At 42.6% G+C, this 16034-nt stretch overlaps 1 protein-coding gene across 1 annotated transcript in view; it reads right to left on the reverse strand.

The window, feature by feature from the left end:
- Positions 1 to 12699, reverse strand: part of LOC136847601 (damage-control phosphatase ARMT1-like) — a 35204-nt gene extending 22505 nt beyond the window's left edge. Inside the window, 3 exon segments of the mRNA XM_067119318.1 lie at positions 9004 to 9163; positions 9657 to 9762; positions 12466 to 12699. Coding sequence (XP_066975419.1) covers positions 9004 to 9163; positions 9657 to 9762; positions 12466 to 12506 — 307 coding nt within the window. The 5' untranslated portion in view covers positions 12507 to 12699.
- Between the last annotated feature and the right edge of the window lie 3335 nt (positions 12700 to 16034).

Below are 16034 nucleotides of genomic sequence, written 5' to 3' on the forward strand. Positions count from 1 at the left end.
TGTACAACAGTCTCTAATAAATTCTGCTTTTCCCACTGACACTACTCAACATTTCAGATAGCATTTAGTTCTCCATACTTGTCCTGACAGAACTCATAACCAAAAGATTTACAAGTACACTTGACTACAGACTGACCACTTGTGCAAAATATCAATCTTTCAAATTCTTCTAAAAAGTCCCATACCTGACTTTCATAAAACCTATTGTTCAACAAGGTCAATTTACAGGTTTAACTGGAGTTTTAGTTCAAACAAAGGTGTTCCCTAACTGTACCAGTTTCATTGTTATACAGATAATCAAAGGCACTAGTCTCACATTTACACTAAAGCAGAATAATTCTAGTTTCATTTAGGGCCTTACCATTAAAGGATGCGGATCCAGATGATAAACGGGTCTTCTTGTTACAAGTATAAAACGTACAGGGCTCCTCTGGTGTCAGCCCCATCAAGTATGAAACACACAGGACTTGTAACTCTTCTTTTCCTCAAGCCGAGTGTCATTCCCCCATGTGCTTAGCCTGAAAGGAAAATGCTAAATCAGATCCTGGTAACATCAATTCAAGGCACTGTACAGAAATACTTTTGTACTTCACAACTTAAACTGTCCTATTTAGATTATAAGTATCCCTAATGATTCACTTACATCTTGATTCTCTGAAGTGACACTTAAAAGTGTCCTAAGCTGACAGTGTCCTAAGATTTCTACACAAACAGGCAAGTGGTTTTACAAGTTTGTTTTTCAAGATCAAGCCTCCCTTCACAAACCTCCAATAATGGAATGGCTATTCATATCAAGAACAGATATCCTGTGCAATCATTTCACATTCCTTGAAGAAAACCTGAGAATCAAACTGCTGTTGTGACACTCTTGTATGGACAAATTTCATTCTCTCAATAACTACATTAATCTTGGCAGCAATCTCTTAGAAACTCAAGGAATTATAAGACTTGTGATCTATTTGAAGTACCAACGTTACCTGTGGGTCCTAATTCTCTCTTCTCTTCTCTATCTCATTTGGATATTCAAAGAAATAAACAAGAAGTGATCAAATAAACCTGACTATATTCTCCAAAAATGCTCTATGTTGATGTGACTGATTTTATATAAATTTGGCTATGAAGCCAGACACTAGGGGGCTTTCTAAAAGAGGAGTTGGAGTGGCTGGACAGTGCGATGGAAGACAAAGTGGGAATGGAGGTGAAAAACAAAGTAAATTAAAGTAAAAATCATACATTTATTTCATCACACTAAAGCTAGCATGATTTCCATATAAAATGAACCGTTCCTTTCAACGAATTCAGATTTAACTCTGATTAATAATATACCATGAAACTAGTTCAATCAACATTAAATTCACAAGAGGAATTTAGCCATTACCAAGGTTTACCGCAAACAGTAAAAGAAATCCTCACATCTACATAAAAGTAAAACCCTCTACAGTAATTGGTATGTCACATTCTGAATAACATGAACTGAATTCCTATACAAATTATACCAAGAATATCCTGAATCCTGGTCACAACAGAGAACTACAAACTCTTAGTTTTGAGACACATTCTCGTCTACAAAACCTGACAAAAGATTTTCTTGAGGGTGCAGCAAGTGTAATCTTTCTGTATCAAAACTATCTAACATTGCTGCCTTTTCCACTGACATTATTTAACATTTTTAGTCTGTGTTTAGTTTTCCCACAGAATTCTTAGCCAAAAGTTCTACCAGCACGCTTTACTACAGACTAACTACTACTGCAGAATATCATCAGCTTTCAGATACTTCTAAAAGTCCCATAACTGACTCTTATTAAATCTGACCTAATGTTCAAAGCAGTCAATTTGCAGTTTTAACCCGGGTTCATGGCAAGCAAAGTGCTCCTAACTGTTACCAGATTCAACGTTATCCAGTTTAAGCAAACGCATCTTTAACTGGTCTGACGTTTACACCAAATTTAGTAGGACAGTTCTATTTTTTATTTAGGCCTTACCATTAGAGGATGTGGCTCCAGGTGATAATGGGTCATCTTGGTCCACTCAAGTATCAGAAGTAAGCAGCTCCTTGATATTTAGTTCTTTGTAGCAAGAGTACTCTCCTAGGTGCTCACCCTGAAAGGAAAATCTTTAATCAGATCCTGATGATGTCATTTCAAGGCACTGCTCTCTAAAATGTGCTGAAATCCATCTGCACTTCAGAATTTATATCTAAAACTACTGAACAAAATCTTGCCAATACACCAAGTTGTAAGAAAGGTTTACAAACATCCAGATTATACCATCATGACCCATTGAACATCTTTTTCAACGCACTATTATTACTTTCATAAAAATGATATTTTAATGATAAAATAAAGTTTATTCATACTTACCTGGCAGATATATATATAGCTGTATTTCTCCGAAATCCGACAGAATTTCAAAACTCACGGCACACGCAGATGGCCAGGTGGTTAGTACTCATTCCGCCGCTGGGAGGCGGAATCAGGAACCATTCCATTTTCTATTCAGATTTTCTAGTGCCACTGTCTCAGGGAGGAGGTGGGCACTAAAGTATATATATCTGCCAGGTAAGTATGAACAAACTTTATTTTATCATTAAAATATCATTTTGTTCATGACACTTACCTGCCAGATATATATATAGCTGAATCCCACCGTTGGAGGTGGGAAGAGACAGAATAGGATTTAGGAAACAAAAAATGTAGGCGATTGGCGCCTTGGTTCCTTACCTGTTAGCATAGCTGACTTCGTGATTACTGTCACCCAAGCCTGCTTCTGCTTTACTAGAAGTCTCCAGCAAGGTAGGGACCTATAAAGCTGGAGAGATCTAGATGACCTGTCCACGGGGCGTGACCACAATAGGACTAGATCATGCGACCATACAGAGAGGGAAAGGAGCAAACGACCAACCACCTGACCCGCCTATCTAAGGCAATGAAAAACATAGGCTAAGGAATTGGGACCACCATCTCAATGGCCACCCAACAACCAAAAACACAACAACAAGATTAAAAATACTACCTAAAACTAAAGGATAGGATGAGTATTGCCCTGTTTCCCAACATCGTGTCTGTGGAAACGTATGGTCCCAGCGAAAAGCAGTCTTCAAATGTTGTCTTCACATCTGTGAGATAATGAGAAGCAAGACTGAATTACTTCGCCAGAAGGTGGCACCAAGAATATCATTAAGGGACATATTCTTTTGGAAAGCCACCGAAGTCGCGATGGCTCTTACTTCATGAGCCTTAACCTTCAGAAGTTCTCATGTCACCTTCTAGGAAGGAGGAATGAGCCTCTCTAATGGTGCTTCTTAAAAGAATGCTAAGGCATTCTTAGACAGAGGAAGATCAGGTCTCTTCACCGAACACCACAGACTGTCCGATGAGCCTCTAGTCTCCTTGGTCTTGGCTAAGTAGAACTTGAGAGCCCTGACAGGACACAGGGTTCTTTCTGGTTCTTGCCCAGCATCTCCGTCAAACCTTTGATTTCAAAGGACTTGGGCCAAGGGTTTGAAGGATTTTCGTTCTTAGCTAAGAAAAAAAGGATTTAGGGAGCATACAGCATTTGGACCCCTAAAGCCAATATGTTTGCTAATGGCTTGCACTTCACTAATCCTCTTAGCTGTCGCCAGAGCCGTTAGGAAGACAGCCTTCCTAGTCACGTTCTTGAGGGAAGCCGAAGACAGAGGTTCAAAGCACTTGACATCAGGACTTCAGGACAACATCCAGATTCCAAGAAGGTGTCCTGAGTTGCGGAAGTTTGACAGTCTCGAAGGATCTCAGGAGATCGTGAAGATCCTTGTTGTCGGACAAGTTCAGGCCTCTATGTCTAAAGACTGCCGACAGCATACTCCTATAGCCCTTAATAGTTGAGACTGCCAGTTTATTCTTTTGCCTGAGATGAAACAGGAAGTCAGCTATTTGTGGTACAGAGGACGTGGTTGAGAAATTCCGTTGCTCCTACACCATTTCTAAAAACAGCCCACTTGTACTGATAGACCGCACTGGAAGAAGGTCTCCTGGCACTGGCGATAGCCTTTGCCACTGCTCTCGAAAATCCTCTTGCTCTTGCCAGCTTTGTGATAGTCTGTATGCAGTCAGACTCAGAGCGGGAGGTTTTGTGGAACCTTTCGAAATGCGGCTGTTTGAGAAGGTCCTGTTCTCAGGAAGCGTTCTTGGAAAGTCCACCAGGAAGCCAAGATCTCTGGAACCATTCTGCTGCCGGCCAGAAGGGGGCTATTAAAGTCATCCTTGTTCCTTCCGACGTTGCAAAGTTTCCTTATCACTTCTCCCCAGAATCTTGAAGGGGGAAAGGCGTAAAAGGTCGAGGCCTTTCAGTCCCAGAGGGAGGCGTCTATAGCTATTGCTCCTGGGTCGAGGACAGGAGAGCAATAAAGGGCAGTCTTGTCGTCCTGGACGTGGCAAAGAGGTCCACTAGAGGACGTCCCCATAAGTTTCCACAGTTCTAAACACACCTCCTCGTTCAGGGTCCACTCGGTGGTAGGAGCTGATGTTGCCGACTGAGAAGGTCCGTCGGACATTCTCCATGCCTGCAATGAACCAGTGAGGATCGTCACCCCGTGCATGAGTCCAAGCAGGATCTCCTTCGCTAGGATGAACAGGGAACGGGAATGGTACCCCCTGTTTTTTGAGGTAAGCTAGAGCTGTGGTATTGTCGAATTTGACTTGGACAATTTGGCCTGCAACTGGTCTTCGAAGAAATTGAAGGCCAGCAGGATAGCCCCAGTTCTTTGAGATTTATGTGCCAGGACACCTGTTCCCCTCTCCAGGTGCCTGACACTTCCTCCCCTAGTGTTGCTCCCCATCCTTCCCTGGACGCGTCGGGAAAACAACACTAGGTGGGGCTCTGAAGATAGAGAAACCCCTTCTGCCAGTTTTAGGGGTCGAGCCACCACCTCAGGTGATCCTTGACTAAGAGAGAGATCCTCAATGTCTCTTCCAGGTCCTCCTTGTTCTTCCAGTTCTCTGCAGAAAAAACTGGAGGGGTCTGAGATGAAACCTTCCCAGAAACAAACTTCTCCAGTGATGAAATGGTCCCAGCAAACTCATCCCATTCCCTCACCGAGCATGTTTCTTTCCCAGGAGGTTCAAGGAAACTTTCTAAGCAGTGCTGCTACGTTCTGGGATGGAAGGCTCGAAAACCCTGCTGAATCATCCGAATCCCCAGATAAAGAATGGACTGAGAGGGGATCAGATGGGACTTCTCTAAATTCACAAGAAGTCCCAGGGACTTCGTCCAGTTCAAAGTCATGCAAGTCCTCCAGACACCTTTGTTCGATGTGGCTCGGATGAGCCAAGTCGTCAGATAGAGCGATAATATCCGAACACCCGCCTGGATGAAGCCACCTCGCGACGTTCCTCATCAGGACCGTGAAGACCATAGGAGCTGTGCACAGACCGAACAGAGAGCTCTGAACTGGTACACTCTTCCCTTCAGGACAAACCTCAAAACTTCCTTGATTGAGGATGAATGGGGACATGAAAATACGCGTCCTGAAGGTCAGAGAGAGACCATCCAATCGCCTGGTCCAGTGCATTGATAACCCGACTGGGCGTCTCCATTTGAATTTTCTTTCACGACAAAGTTGTTCAGTCTGCTGACATCCAGGACTGGTCTCCACCTGACTGTTTTGGAACCAGGAAGAGTCGGTTGTAAAACCTGGAGCTCCAGATCCAGGACTTGCTCTATTGCTCTCTTCTCTATCATATCTTCCAGCAGATCTAAAAGGATCATTGCTTTCGATGGTAAGAAGGCGACAGATCTCTGGGAGAGTAGGACAGGGGGTTTTAGTTTCGAGAAAGGGGATCCTGTAACCTTTTTGATCACATTGAGGACCAGAATCCGCCCCTCTTACTTTCAGGCTCCCGCAAAACAGGAGAAGCCTGGCTCTACTGGTGTCTGGAGGTGTGAAAAAGTCACTTTTCCCTAGGGAAGAAGGGCTCCGCCTCTGGAGAGACCTCTTCCTCATGAAAAGGTCTGGAGGAAGATCTCTCCGAAAGGCTTCTGTCTCTTGGAAGTCCTGGAAAGATGTAGAAGGGACACTAGGACGCCTGGAAGAATGAGCAAGGAGATCCTGCGTAAGCCTTCTCCTTAAGGCTGGAAGAGATCCTTGACAAGCGACTGGGAAGAGATGGCTGGAAGAGGGGCAAAAAGTAACTCAGCCCCTCTGAACAGGAGAAACTGACTTGGCAGGGTGAAGTTGCAGTACAAAGCCCTCTTCTTTGGGAGGTTGTACCAAAATGAAGAAACCAGTTCATCAGCGCCATCCCTGACTGCCTTGTCCATACACGACAGTACACTGGACAGCTCCCAGAGAAATAGAGTCGGACTCAGGTCCTTAAGTCCAGGCCCCAAGCACCAGTCCAGAAAGTTAAAAACCTCCATCGACTTGAAGAGGCCTTTCAGATGGTGGTCGGTTTCAGAAAAAGTCCAAGACCTTAGCTGAAGAAGATGGGACCTCCTTGAGCGCATCCAACAAAGGCTCGCAAAATCACCTTGAGAGGAAGAGGGAACTCTAGGAGCCAATTTCCTCCCGTCTCATACACATACCAGCTTTGCACAATCTAGACGGGGCAGAGCGAAGGAAGATCTTCCTTGAGACTTCCTATCTTCCATCCATGCATTGACTTTCTTAAGAGCTTTCTAGTAGCCAACGAAGTCTTCATTTGAAAGCCAGGCGATTTCCTCACCTTTGGAAGAAGCTAACTGTGAGGAGGGAAAGCGGAGCAGAAGGCTGAAACTTATCAGGAAAAAGCTCCTTAAGCATACTAGCCAAGATCAAGACCTGTAATCGGAGAAAGCGAAAGAAGGGGGCTCTTGTTCAGCAGGAGTCCGACTCCTGAGACAAATCCGCCTCTTCGACAAGGAGCGACAGGAGAGTCTTCAGGGCTAGAAAACAAAACCTTTGGGTCAATCGACCCAAGACCTCTTCGTGGGAAGAAGCAGCAGAAAAATTCGGAACGAAGCAGGGCGTCCTGCGGCGTCCTGATGGCGTCTGGCGTCCTGGCGTCCTGATGGCGTCTGGTCTGTGGCGTCCTGCCACAGAAGGGCGTCCTGAAAGGCGTCCTGTCTTACAAGCTGCGGCGTCCTGACGAGAGTCCCGACGAAGCGGCCGCCGCGAGCTTCTTGGCCGAGTCCTGGAGAGCATCATGCAGGGATCGGGAAAAACGGCGTCCTGGTGGGCGTCCTGCGAGCGTCAAAGCGAGGCGAGAAGCAGGAGGAGGCAAGGCGTCTTGGCGCGAACTCTTACAAGCAGCAAGCCGAGCTGCAAGAGGGCGTCCTGATCAGCCAGCGAGTCCGGACGGGGCAGGAGGCTGATGATCCATAGAAGCGATGAGGTGACTACGGCCGCGGGGAGAGAGACAAACGAAAGAGAAGGAGAGGAGACCTCTTAGATCTTTTAACAGGCAGCGACAAATCCTTGCGGCGACCACGGCTCCTTCTCCTTAGCAGCGAAGGGAAGCTAACTGCGCTGCATATCTTGGATAAGACGCTTCCGAAGAAGGAGAAGCCCTCTCAGGAGAAGGGCTGCTCTTATGGGAAGAGGGGAAGAGGCGTCCTCCTCCTTCTACCAAAAAGCGACAGGGGCTCTCTTCTTGGTGCGGCTGGGGCGTTCAGCAACGTCCTCCTCCGAAGAAATCCTGGTCCTCTTCTGCGGCAAATCGCAGCCAGTCGGGAGAAGAGTCAAGGCACGAGAAAGAGGAGAAGCGTCCTCTTCAGCGGCTCCTCTTGAAAGGGCGAGTCCAACCGAGCGTGACCCCCAAGTGGAGAGGCGCCTCGGAGGACGAAAAACAATCCTTAAGGATCCGTGCGCCGCGATCTCTGGCAGCCTGGGAGGCGTCAACAAGGCCTGCGAAGGGACGCCAGATCGGTGGGGCCCCGTAACCCTCTTGCGGCTTTCGACATGCCCATTCCTAAGTCCTGGGAGTTCGGCAGAGGTCAGGCCTAGAGGCATTATGGGAGGGCGATCTGACGCCCCCTCCACAGCACTGGGGGGATCACTACACTTCACTGCACTTTCGAAGAGATAACACCTTAGACTCCAAGGTACGAATGGGTTCAAAATCTGCCAAGGGCATTACCTTCCGCAGACGCAATCACAGGGTTAGAAAGCGACTCTACAGGAAAGGAGAAGCATTAGTAGGGTTAACAGGAGATAAATTAATACCTGACTCCCACCTACCGACACACTCCTGGAGGAGGACCTCCATACCCGATCACGCTCTGGCTTGCGACGTAAGAATCATACGACTTCCAATCAGAATCAGGCAACGATTCACACTCCTTTGTCGATCATCAACATACAGACATACCCTCTACATCTCATGCATACTGTGTGAGGGTCTACGAAGCTTTCGGTAGCCCTCACCTTACACTCTGAACAACACACACCTGAAACTAGCAGAACTAGATCCAGACATCTCGTTCAAGGAAAAGTCAAAACCAAAATCAAAACAGTCCAAAAAGCGTATGCCTATCCACAAAGCCAAGTCCAAATACCAAAGTACAATCAGAATACTTAGTGGAAAAAGTTAACGAAATCAAGGAGGTATTGGCAACAGGTGTTGACAATACAGCGACAGAAAAATCTGAATAGAAAATGGAATGGTTCCTGATTCCCGCCTCCCAGCGGCGGGAATGAGTACTAACCACCTGGCCCATCTGCGTGTGCCGTAAGTTTTTGAATTTCTGTCGGTCCCTTTCGGAGAATACAGCTATATATATATCTGTCAGGTAAGTGTCATGAACAAATAGCAGGGTCAAAACAAGAGGTACCAGTTCCCATCCTAGTTTACAGGCCTCCAAGGAAAGCAATAAGCAATGCAATCTGATGGAAGTGTGGGGGGAGGAAGCAAGAAAAACTTCTAGCTGTTCAGACCCCATTTCCTCTAAGAAATGAACAGAGTGGAAGTGAAGGAATTCTGAACAATTGTCGAGTTGCAGTAAAGCAGGTAGCTTGAGGAGGTTGAAAGTGCAGAAGAGAATTCTTGCCTTTCTTGTACAAAGAAAATGGTTGATTCCTGAGGAGCCATTCCTTAGGCTTGGTTGTAGTTCCCTTCAAAGACATAGAGATCTTGAAGGAGACTGCATGGTGGATTTGTGTTTCTAAGCGGTTGAAATACAACTTTTCCATTGCCACCTCAGCCTTGTTCTTCAGAGATAGCAAGGAGCCCAGCACTAACACATTCCATACCATAAGTCCACATACTTTGTCACATATCTTCAGCAATACACCTGCCCACAAGATGGAGCACTCGTAGGAGAGGTTAGTTAATTCCTTGGGAGAACAAATAGGAACAGACCCACTGGGAAATGCAGGATACTAAGGCCCAGAAGAACCAGGGCGAGACAGCTGAGTTACAGGTGGTGATACTACACACTTCTGCCCAGGGCAACTGCACCCTTTGTAAACATTCAGTGAAGTAAATAAAACAGATTCATACCTACAACACATCCTCTTACTACAGAAAAAGGAAGGTAACCCCAACCTTTTACCTTTCTGTCACTAATTAACTATGTACTCTGTTAAGTCTTCAATCACTGATTCCAACTGGTGTTAGCAAATATTCCTATATAAGAGATGAGGACTTGTATTTCACAGGAACAACTTTAAATGAATGACGGTAAAAGCTACGAGCACTTACCTCACCATACTGACCACTGATTATATCTCTGTCTCGATAAAGATGATCAATGACACGGGTCAGTATAACTGGCAGGCGGTCCCTTACTGTCAAGTAGGCAAAGGACCTAAGAAAAGAAAAAGCCATTCTTAAAATAACTTAGAAAATTTACTAAAATATAAAGTAATGTAAACCTCTGATGTAATTGGAAAAAGACACAATGACCAAGACTTTTAATAAATCCACTACTTTAGTTTATGTAAAGTCTACTATAACTGATGATGGGATGTGGACACCTGTAAACATAATATTTGCCACTTGTACTTCCTTCTTTAACATAGCTTTTGGATAAGTGTAGACTTATATTTACCCCTTTTCAAAACCTATATTCACAAGCACTCATCATTCATGCTTCCAAACCAAAATCATACATTAATTTTCTTCCAACAGACATAAGCTACCTGACACATTACAATAACAACTATATGTATTAAAAAATCTACAATGTTTGTTTACAACATTCATATTCTAAGGATCAAACATTCCTTGACATATGACAAACAAGTACTTTTGATGAACCTGTTTCCACTAGGGAGTATTACTCAGCATGCCCCACAAAGCTTAAAATCCTGTAAAATTATTATCATTAAAAATGATACAGTGCACTGATATGGACAGTTTCAATCATTATTAACTTTTTAGAAAGCTTCCACAAAATATTACTGTAAAAAGCACATGAAAAAATGGCCTAGAGAAGAGCTCTAAACTTGATACAAATGAAAAGAGAGATAAGAACAAATGGAGAATTAAATGCATACATCAAAGCACTTCAGAAATGTCAACACTCGTCAAGGATGAGGAACTTGGTCTTAACCACCTCTTATAATGATCAACATTTATTATGCTGTCTAGAATAATAGTATTCCACAGTTTTAAAGTTAATGATATTCAAGATTTGTTTTGGGCTGAGTGACATCAAAGTGTCTCAAGCAGAATGTGAATGCTGATGCTTGAAAACTGAACAGCATCCATTAATTCTTGAGGCACATGTACCAGTGATAAAAGTCAATGGTCCCTACTGAAATACAGCTTTGAGATGAGGGCCAAATACAAACACTACACCTTTTGATAATGGTCTACTCTACAGTATATTACAACTACTCTGAACAATTTCACTTAAAAGATAGGGGGATACCGTATTGAGCAACTGTACCAATAAAGATATCCCATGAACCTGAGGACAATTATCTCCTAAAGGGAATGTTACAGGCTCTAAGAAGCATTTAGGCTACTCAGCCTATACTTCTACACATAAAATCTGCAATGAGAGCAATTTAGTCCTGAGAGGGTCAAACCATTTTTGGCTGGGAAAGCAGGATTTTGGACCATGTTGAAAATTCTTCTCAGTTAATTCACACTAGAAGCTGACCTATTCATTAATCAGATTCTTAAAGACTAAAAATGGCTCTGACAAGCATAAGCATGAAAGCACTGACACTGACAATGGTACAAGGTCACATTTTTATAGAGCAAATCTTTCTACATCACCAGTCACTGTTTTCAATTTAAGTGCTTCTTTGTTTGTTTGATACAATCTCGATGCCCCGACTAGGGCACCTATACTTCCTTTCAAAGCTTACTTCAGGAATACCTTAGAACCCAGTCCCACACTAGCATAAGGCCAGCTAAAGCTTCTTTAGAGTGTTAGACCTCCAATTAATACATTGCACTTTCCAGTGACACTTTTCAACAACCTGTTCTTTTCAAAATTACGTAATCCTGCAAACATCTAGGATGGACACCCCAAACAGCCTATGTATAACCTTTAAAATTCAACATGTAATTCGAAGAGAAGGCTAGTGTCCTATATAAAATAATACATATACTTGTTCTACTCTATAACAAATGTAAGGCATTCTGGGGACATTATTTCATGTGTAAGTTAGGCCTATATATCTCCCACTTAAAACAAAAGGTATTAAAACACCAACCACATGATAACATGTCTTTTCAAGCATAAGATGAAGGTAATACTGCAGAGTGGTTGCACACGAATAATTTTGCTAAGCTATGCACCACGTTGAGTTGAGTGAGTCTAAGCCCCTGCCAGGTCTGGGAACGGCAACCTACGACAGGTTAGGTTAGGATGAATCCAGTTGAAATATATCTTTGAATTGCTTTTCAGCAGCTGCAAACCAAAGAAATAGGCCTAATGTGCACAACTCTTCTGCCCTTTTGAGATGAGCAATGATCGGTATGAACGTACTTAGGAATTCTGTTTGTGAACGAATTTGTCTTTTTCGTGAGATAATGTTGCTGTTCTATGGTTTAGCCTATCTGGCAACAGACCCATCAATTTAGAGCCTGTGTATGGAGTTGCGTGCAAGAAACACACCAAACTAAGACCAGCAAGTCTTCAATGTAGGCGAGAATAAGCCGCCTAGATCCATCACCTTTAAGAAACAAGGCCTAGAATTTGGCCTAGCTACAACATAACTTAACCTAACTTCACTATCTTTGACCTTGTCTGGTCTGGGCTATCCCTGAGGTTTCATTTAAGGAGCTACTGCTTCTACAATACGATTGTGTCAACGAATTGTGAAAGTGCCTACGGCTACCCTAAGGTCTGCACAATCAGGGGACCTAGCATGCAATTGTGAATAGGTATTCCTTAAATCAGGTCAATGACCTTGTAAACAGCCAAAGGGCGTTAACAACCGACAGAATCAAGGGACTCGAATCGTTAAATTAAGGCTTCTATGTTTTAATAAATCTGGATACCGGCTTGGACTGATCTTAAACTGCAAACGTAAGCAATTCACTCTCTCACCCTATTCGAGCTGGTGATAAGGGCGGTGGTGGATCGGACATTTTAATTAGGTTTCTTTTTATTGCTACTAGTAGCACCTCTCCGAGTAGGGCCGACTTCCTCTGTTCTGCTCTCCCGATACTACGGTCTATCGCTAATGTTTGCAAATCGTCTGTAATAGTAGCAAAGAGCTTGTCACACAGAGAGAACAGTTCGAGTTCCTCCTACAGGTACAAAATGTAACGTTACGAGATCACTCGCGCCATCTATTGAGCATCTATAAATTATTAACTAAGCAGATGCTTAATGCCTCAGCATTTTGCAAAATGGTCCACGGCGGGTAATGATTTTGCTATGATAATTTCAGCAAAAATTAGCTTCGTGTAACCGTCTTGCATTAATAAATAAAAATGTATGGTTATCAAACTATACAACGCTATACAATGTCGTGCAACAATGTATCTTGTATATTTACGGCTTACCTCTCTTCACCGAAATGATACCTACGAATAAAACTTCAGGGTCAATATTACAGTATTATTGATACTATCTTCTCTGGAGATATTTAGTATGAATAACATTGTTGCTTGCCATATGACTAAAAGTGCATCTAAAATTTATACAACAGGCCTCATGGCATCAATAAAAATATTAAAAATTATTTTAGAAACCCGACACCATCTGTTGAATTCACGACAATTTGCATGTACTCATCTTTGTATGTGGATTTATTCTCGGCCACTTCGCCAAGTGAGATAATCTGCAGGGTGACGTGACTGACGTCTCGAATAAGACCGTTAGATGTTCTAGTGATTGATCTAAAATCACATTCTCAATAATCTTAATAAAAAGATCAATTTTGATGCTGGTCTGTGTGAACTATAGGCTTTACAATCGGTCATTTCTCACTCGCTGGGAATGTGTTTAGTTTTCTGTAAAAGGAAACTATTTTGCCGGTTTTGCCTGTCCGTACGCACTTTTCTGTGCCCGCACTCAGATCTTAAAAACTACTGAGGCTGGAGGGCTGCAAGTTGATCATCCACCCTCCAACCATCAAACATACCAAATTGCAGCCCTTTAGCCTCATTAGTTATTTTATCGAAGGTTAAAGTTGGCCATAATCGTGCGCCTGGCAATGATATCGGATAAGCCACCACAGGGCCGTGGTTGCAGTTTCATGGGCCGCGGCTCATACAGCATTATACCGAGACCACAGAAAGACTTTCGGTGACCTTGATTATACTCTGTACAGAAAACTCGACTGCGCGAAAAAACTTCGTCCCATCTTTTACTTGTTATTTCTTAGGTTCACAGTATTCAAAATGACATTGAAAACTCGGAAAAAATCCCCTTCTTAATGCATAACATCTGTCTTTCGTACTGGATCATTATCACAATATTTCAGTTAACCACAACAGGCCTCATCTTATCAGCATCAACTTGAACACATAACAATTCATTCACTGTAGCCTCAGGAAAGAGCGAAATCTTGTGACTGTTGCTCCCTACTGCAAAATTACTCACTACATAATTTTATCCTCAAAGAAGTTAAGAATCTTTTGCAAGCTTTTCTGCTGAGAAGTCTCCTGTTGCTTTTGTAATATTTACTCTCGCTGTGTGTGTGTGTGTGTGTGTGTGTGTGTGTGTGTACTGTATGTGTGTGTGTGTGTGTGTACTGTATGTGTGTGTGTGTGTGTGTGTGTGTGTGTGTGTGTGTGTGAGAGAGAGAGAGAGAGAGAGAGAGAGAGAGAGAGAGAGAGAGAGAGAGAGAGAGGATAAGCTACCACTCCCATTTGTTAGGTCAGGGTCTAGCCTAAGGCGTCCAGCACCTTGAATCCTGAGGGAAAATCTACTCGGTATTTGTTTGTTTTCCAATAATTATTACTCTTTTTATAATCGACATATTCATCATTCAAATCGCGTTCATAGTCATGTAGAGAAAATCGAAAAATACGTGAATAAGAGAGAGGAAGACACACGAAAACAGACGAGAAGAAAGAAAAGTGGAAGAACACAGATGAAATAAAATATCCACTCCCAACATCTTACCCTTCTTAATAACTGGTTTGAATAGATACAGCGGTTATGGTCAAGGACACAGGGATGTGGGAACTTTTTCAATAAAAAATTAAGATAGGTTTAATGACAGTAGAATAGATCACAGGCCATAATTAAAATTAAATAATTAAAACAATTATTTCTGTCGACATTTTTTAACCCAGTCACTTGTAAACATAGAAAAAAGTGGGTGATTTGAGAATTATAGACGAATTATGGTGGTGCGGAATAACGACTTTAACAGGATTAGACGTAGAGATTAACTGTTGTCTTTGTGATAGTAGTTACCTCCCACCTGGGTTGAGAACTCTCCGGGGACAGGCCGGTTGAAACCTTGCCTCAGAACTGGTCTTGCGGTTAAGTCGTCCGTGTACTCGGGCTTCGGAGGCCCTCTGAATCTTCCTTTCATACGGATAACTACTTACGAATAACAGCTTGGTCTCACTCTAGTTCATACTATGACTTAAGTATGATCTAAAGATTGTGGGCAGCTTCCCTCATGAGTACGAAAATCCCCAAATGTCGGAGTCAAACCTCACTCACATCACTTTTGTGTGTGGATCTATCAGTCTCCCCGCCTCAAACATAAATTTCTTTGCATCCATTGCATGGTACGACACACACACATTATATATATATATATATATATATATATATATATATATATATATATATATATATATATATATATATATATATAGTGTGTGTGTGTGTGTGTGTTTGAATGTCGTTCATGAAATACCATGCAATGGATCTATGTTGGCGGAGGGAGCTGGTAGATCCATTACACAAAAAATACAATGAGCGTGACTCGACATTTTGGAGATTTTTCGCACTCATAAAGGAAGCTGCCCACAATCTTTAGATCATACTTAAGTCTAGTACAGGCTAGAGTGAGACCAAGTTGTTATTCAAAAGTAGTTGTCCTCATGAAAGGAACATTCAGAAGGCCACTAGAAGCAGGAGTACACGAACGACTTGACCTTAAGAACAGTTCTCAAGCATAGTCTTATTATGCTACTTGAAGCCCCATCTTCAAGGTTGTCGAAGGTATTCGGGGTCAAAGTAAGGACAAATATGTAGAAATGAAGATGATCAATGACAGAGTAACGATGTGGAGTGTAGGCAATGATGACAATAACACTTGTCCTCTGAAGCAGAAAACACATACACGCTCACACACACACATACTATATATATATATATATATATATATATATATATATATATATATATATATATATATATATATATATATATATATAGTATTGTGTGTGTGTCTGCAATGTATGCATTCTCTGCTTCCAGAGGACAAATGTTATTATCATCATTGTTCCACACTAAGCATCGTTACTCTGTCATTGATCATCTGAATTTCTATTCTTGTCCTTACTTTGACCCCGAATAACTTTGACAACCTTGAAGATGGAGCTTCAAGTTGTAGCACAATAAAACTATGATTCGGGTATGTAATAGGGGGTAGAATTGTGTTGATCCATACGATGGTTATTTAAACCGTTTCTGAAAGAATA

This window comes from Macrobrachium rosenbergii, chromosome 17 (assembly GCF_040412425.1).
Source record: "Macrobrachium rosenbergii isolate ZJJX-2024 chromosome 17, ASM4041242v1, whole genome shotgun sequence".
NCBI classification, from domain to species: Eukaryota; Metazoa; Arthropoda; class Malacostraca; order Decapoda; family Palaemonidae; genus Macrobrachium; species Macrobrachium rosenbergii.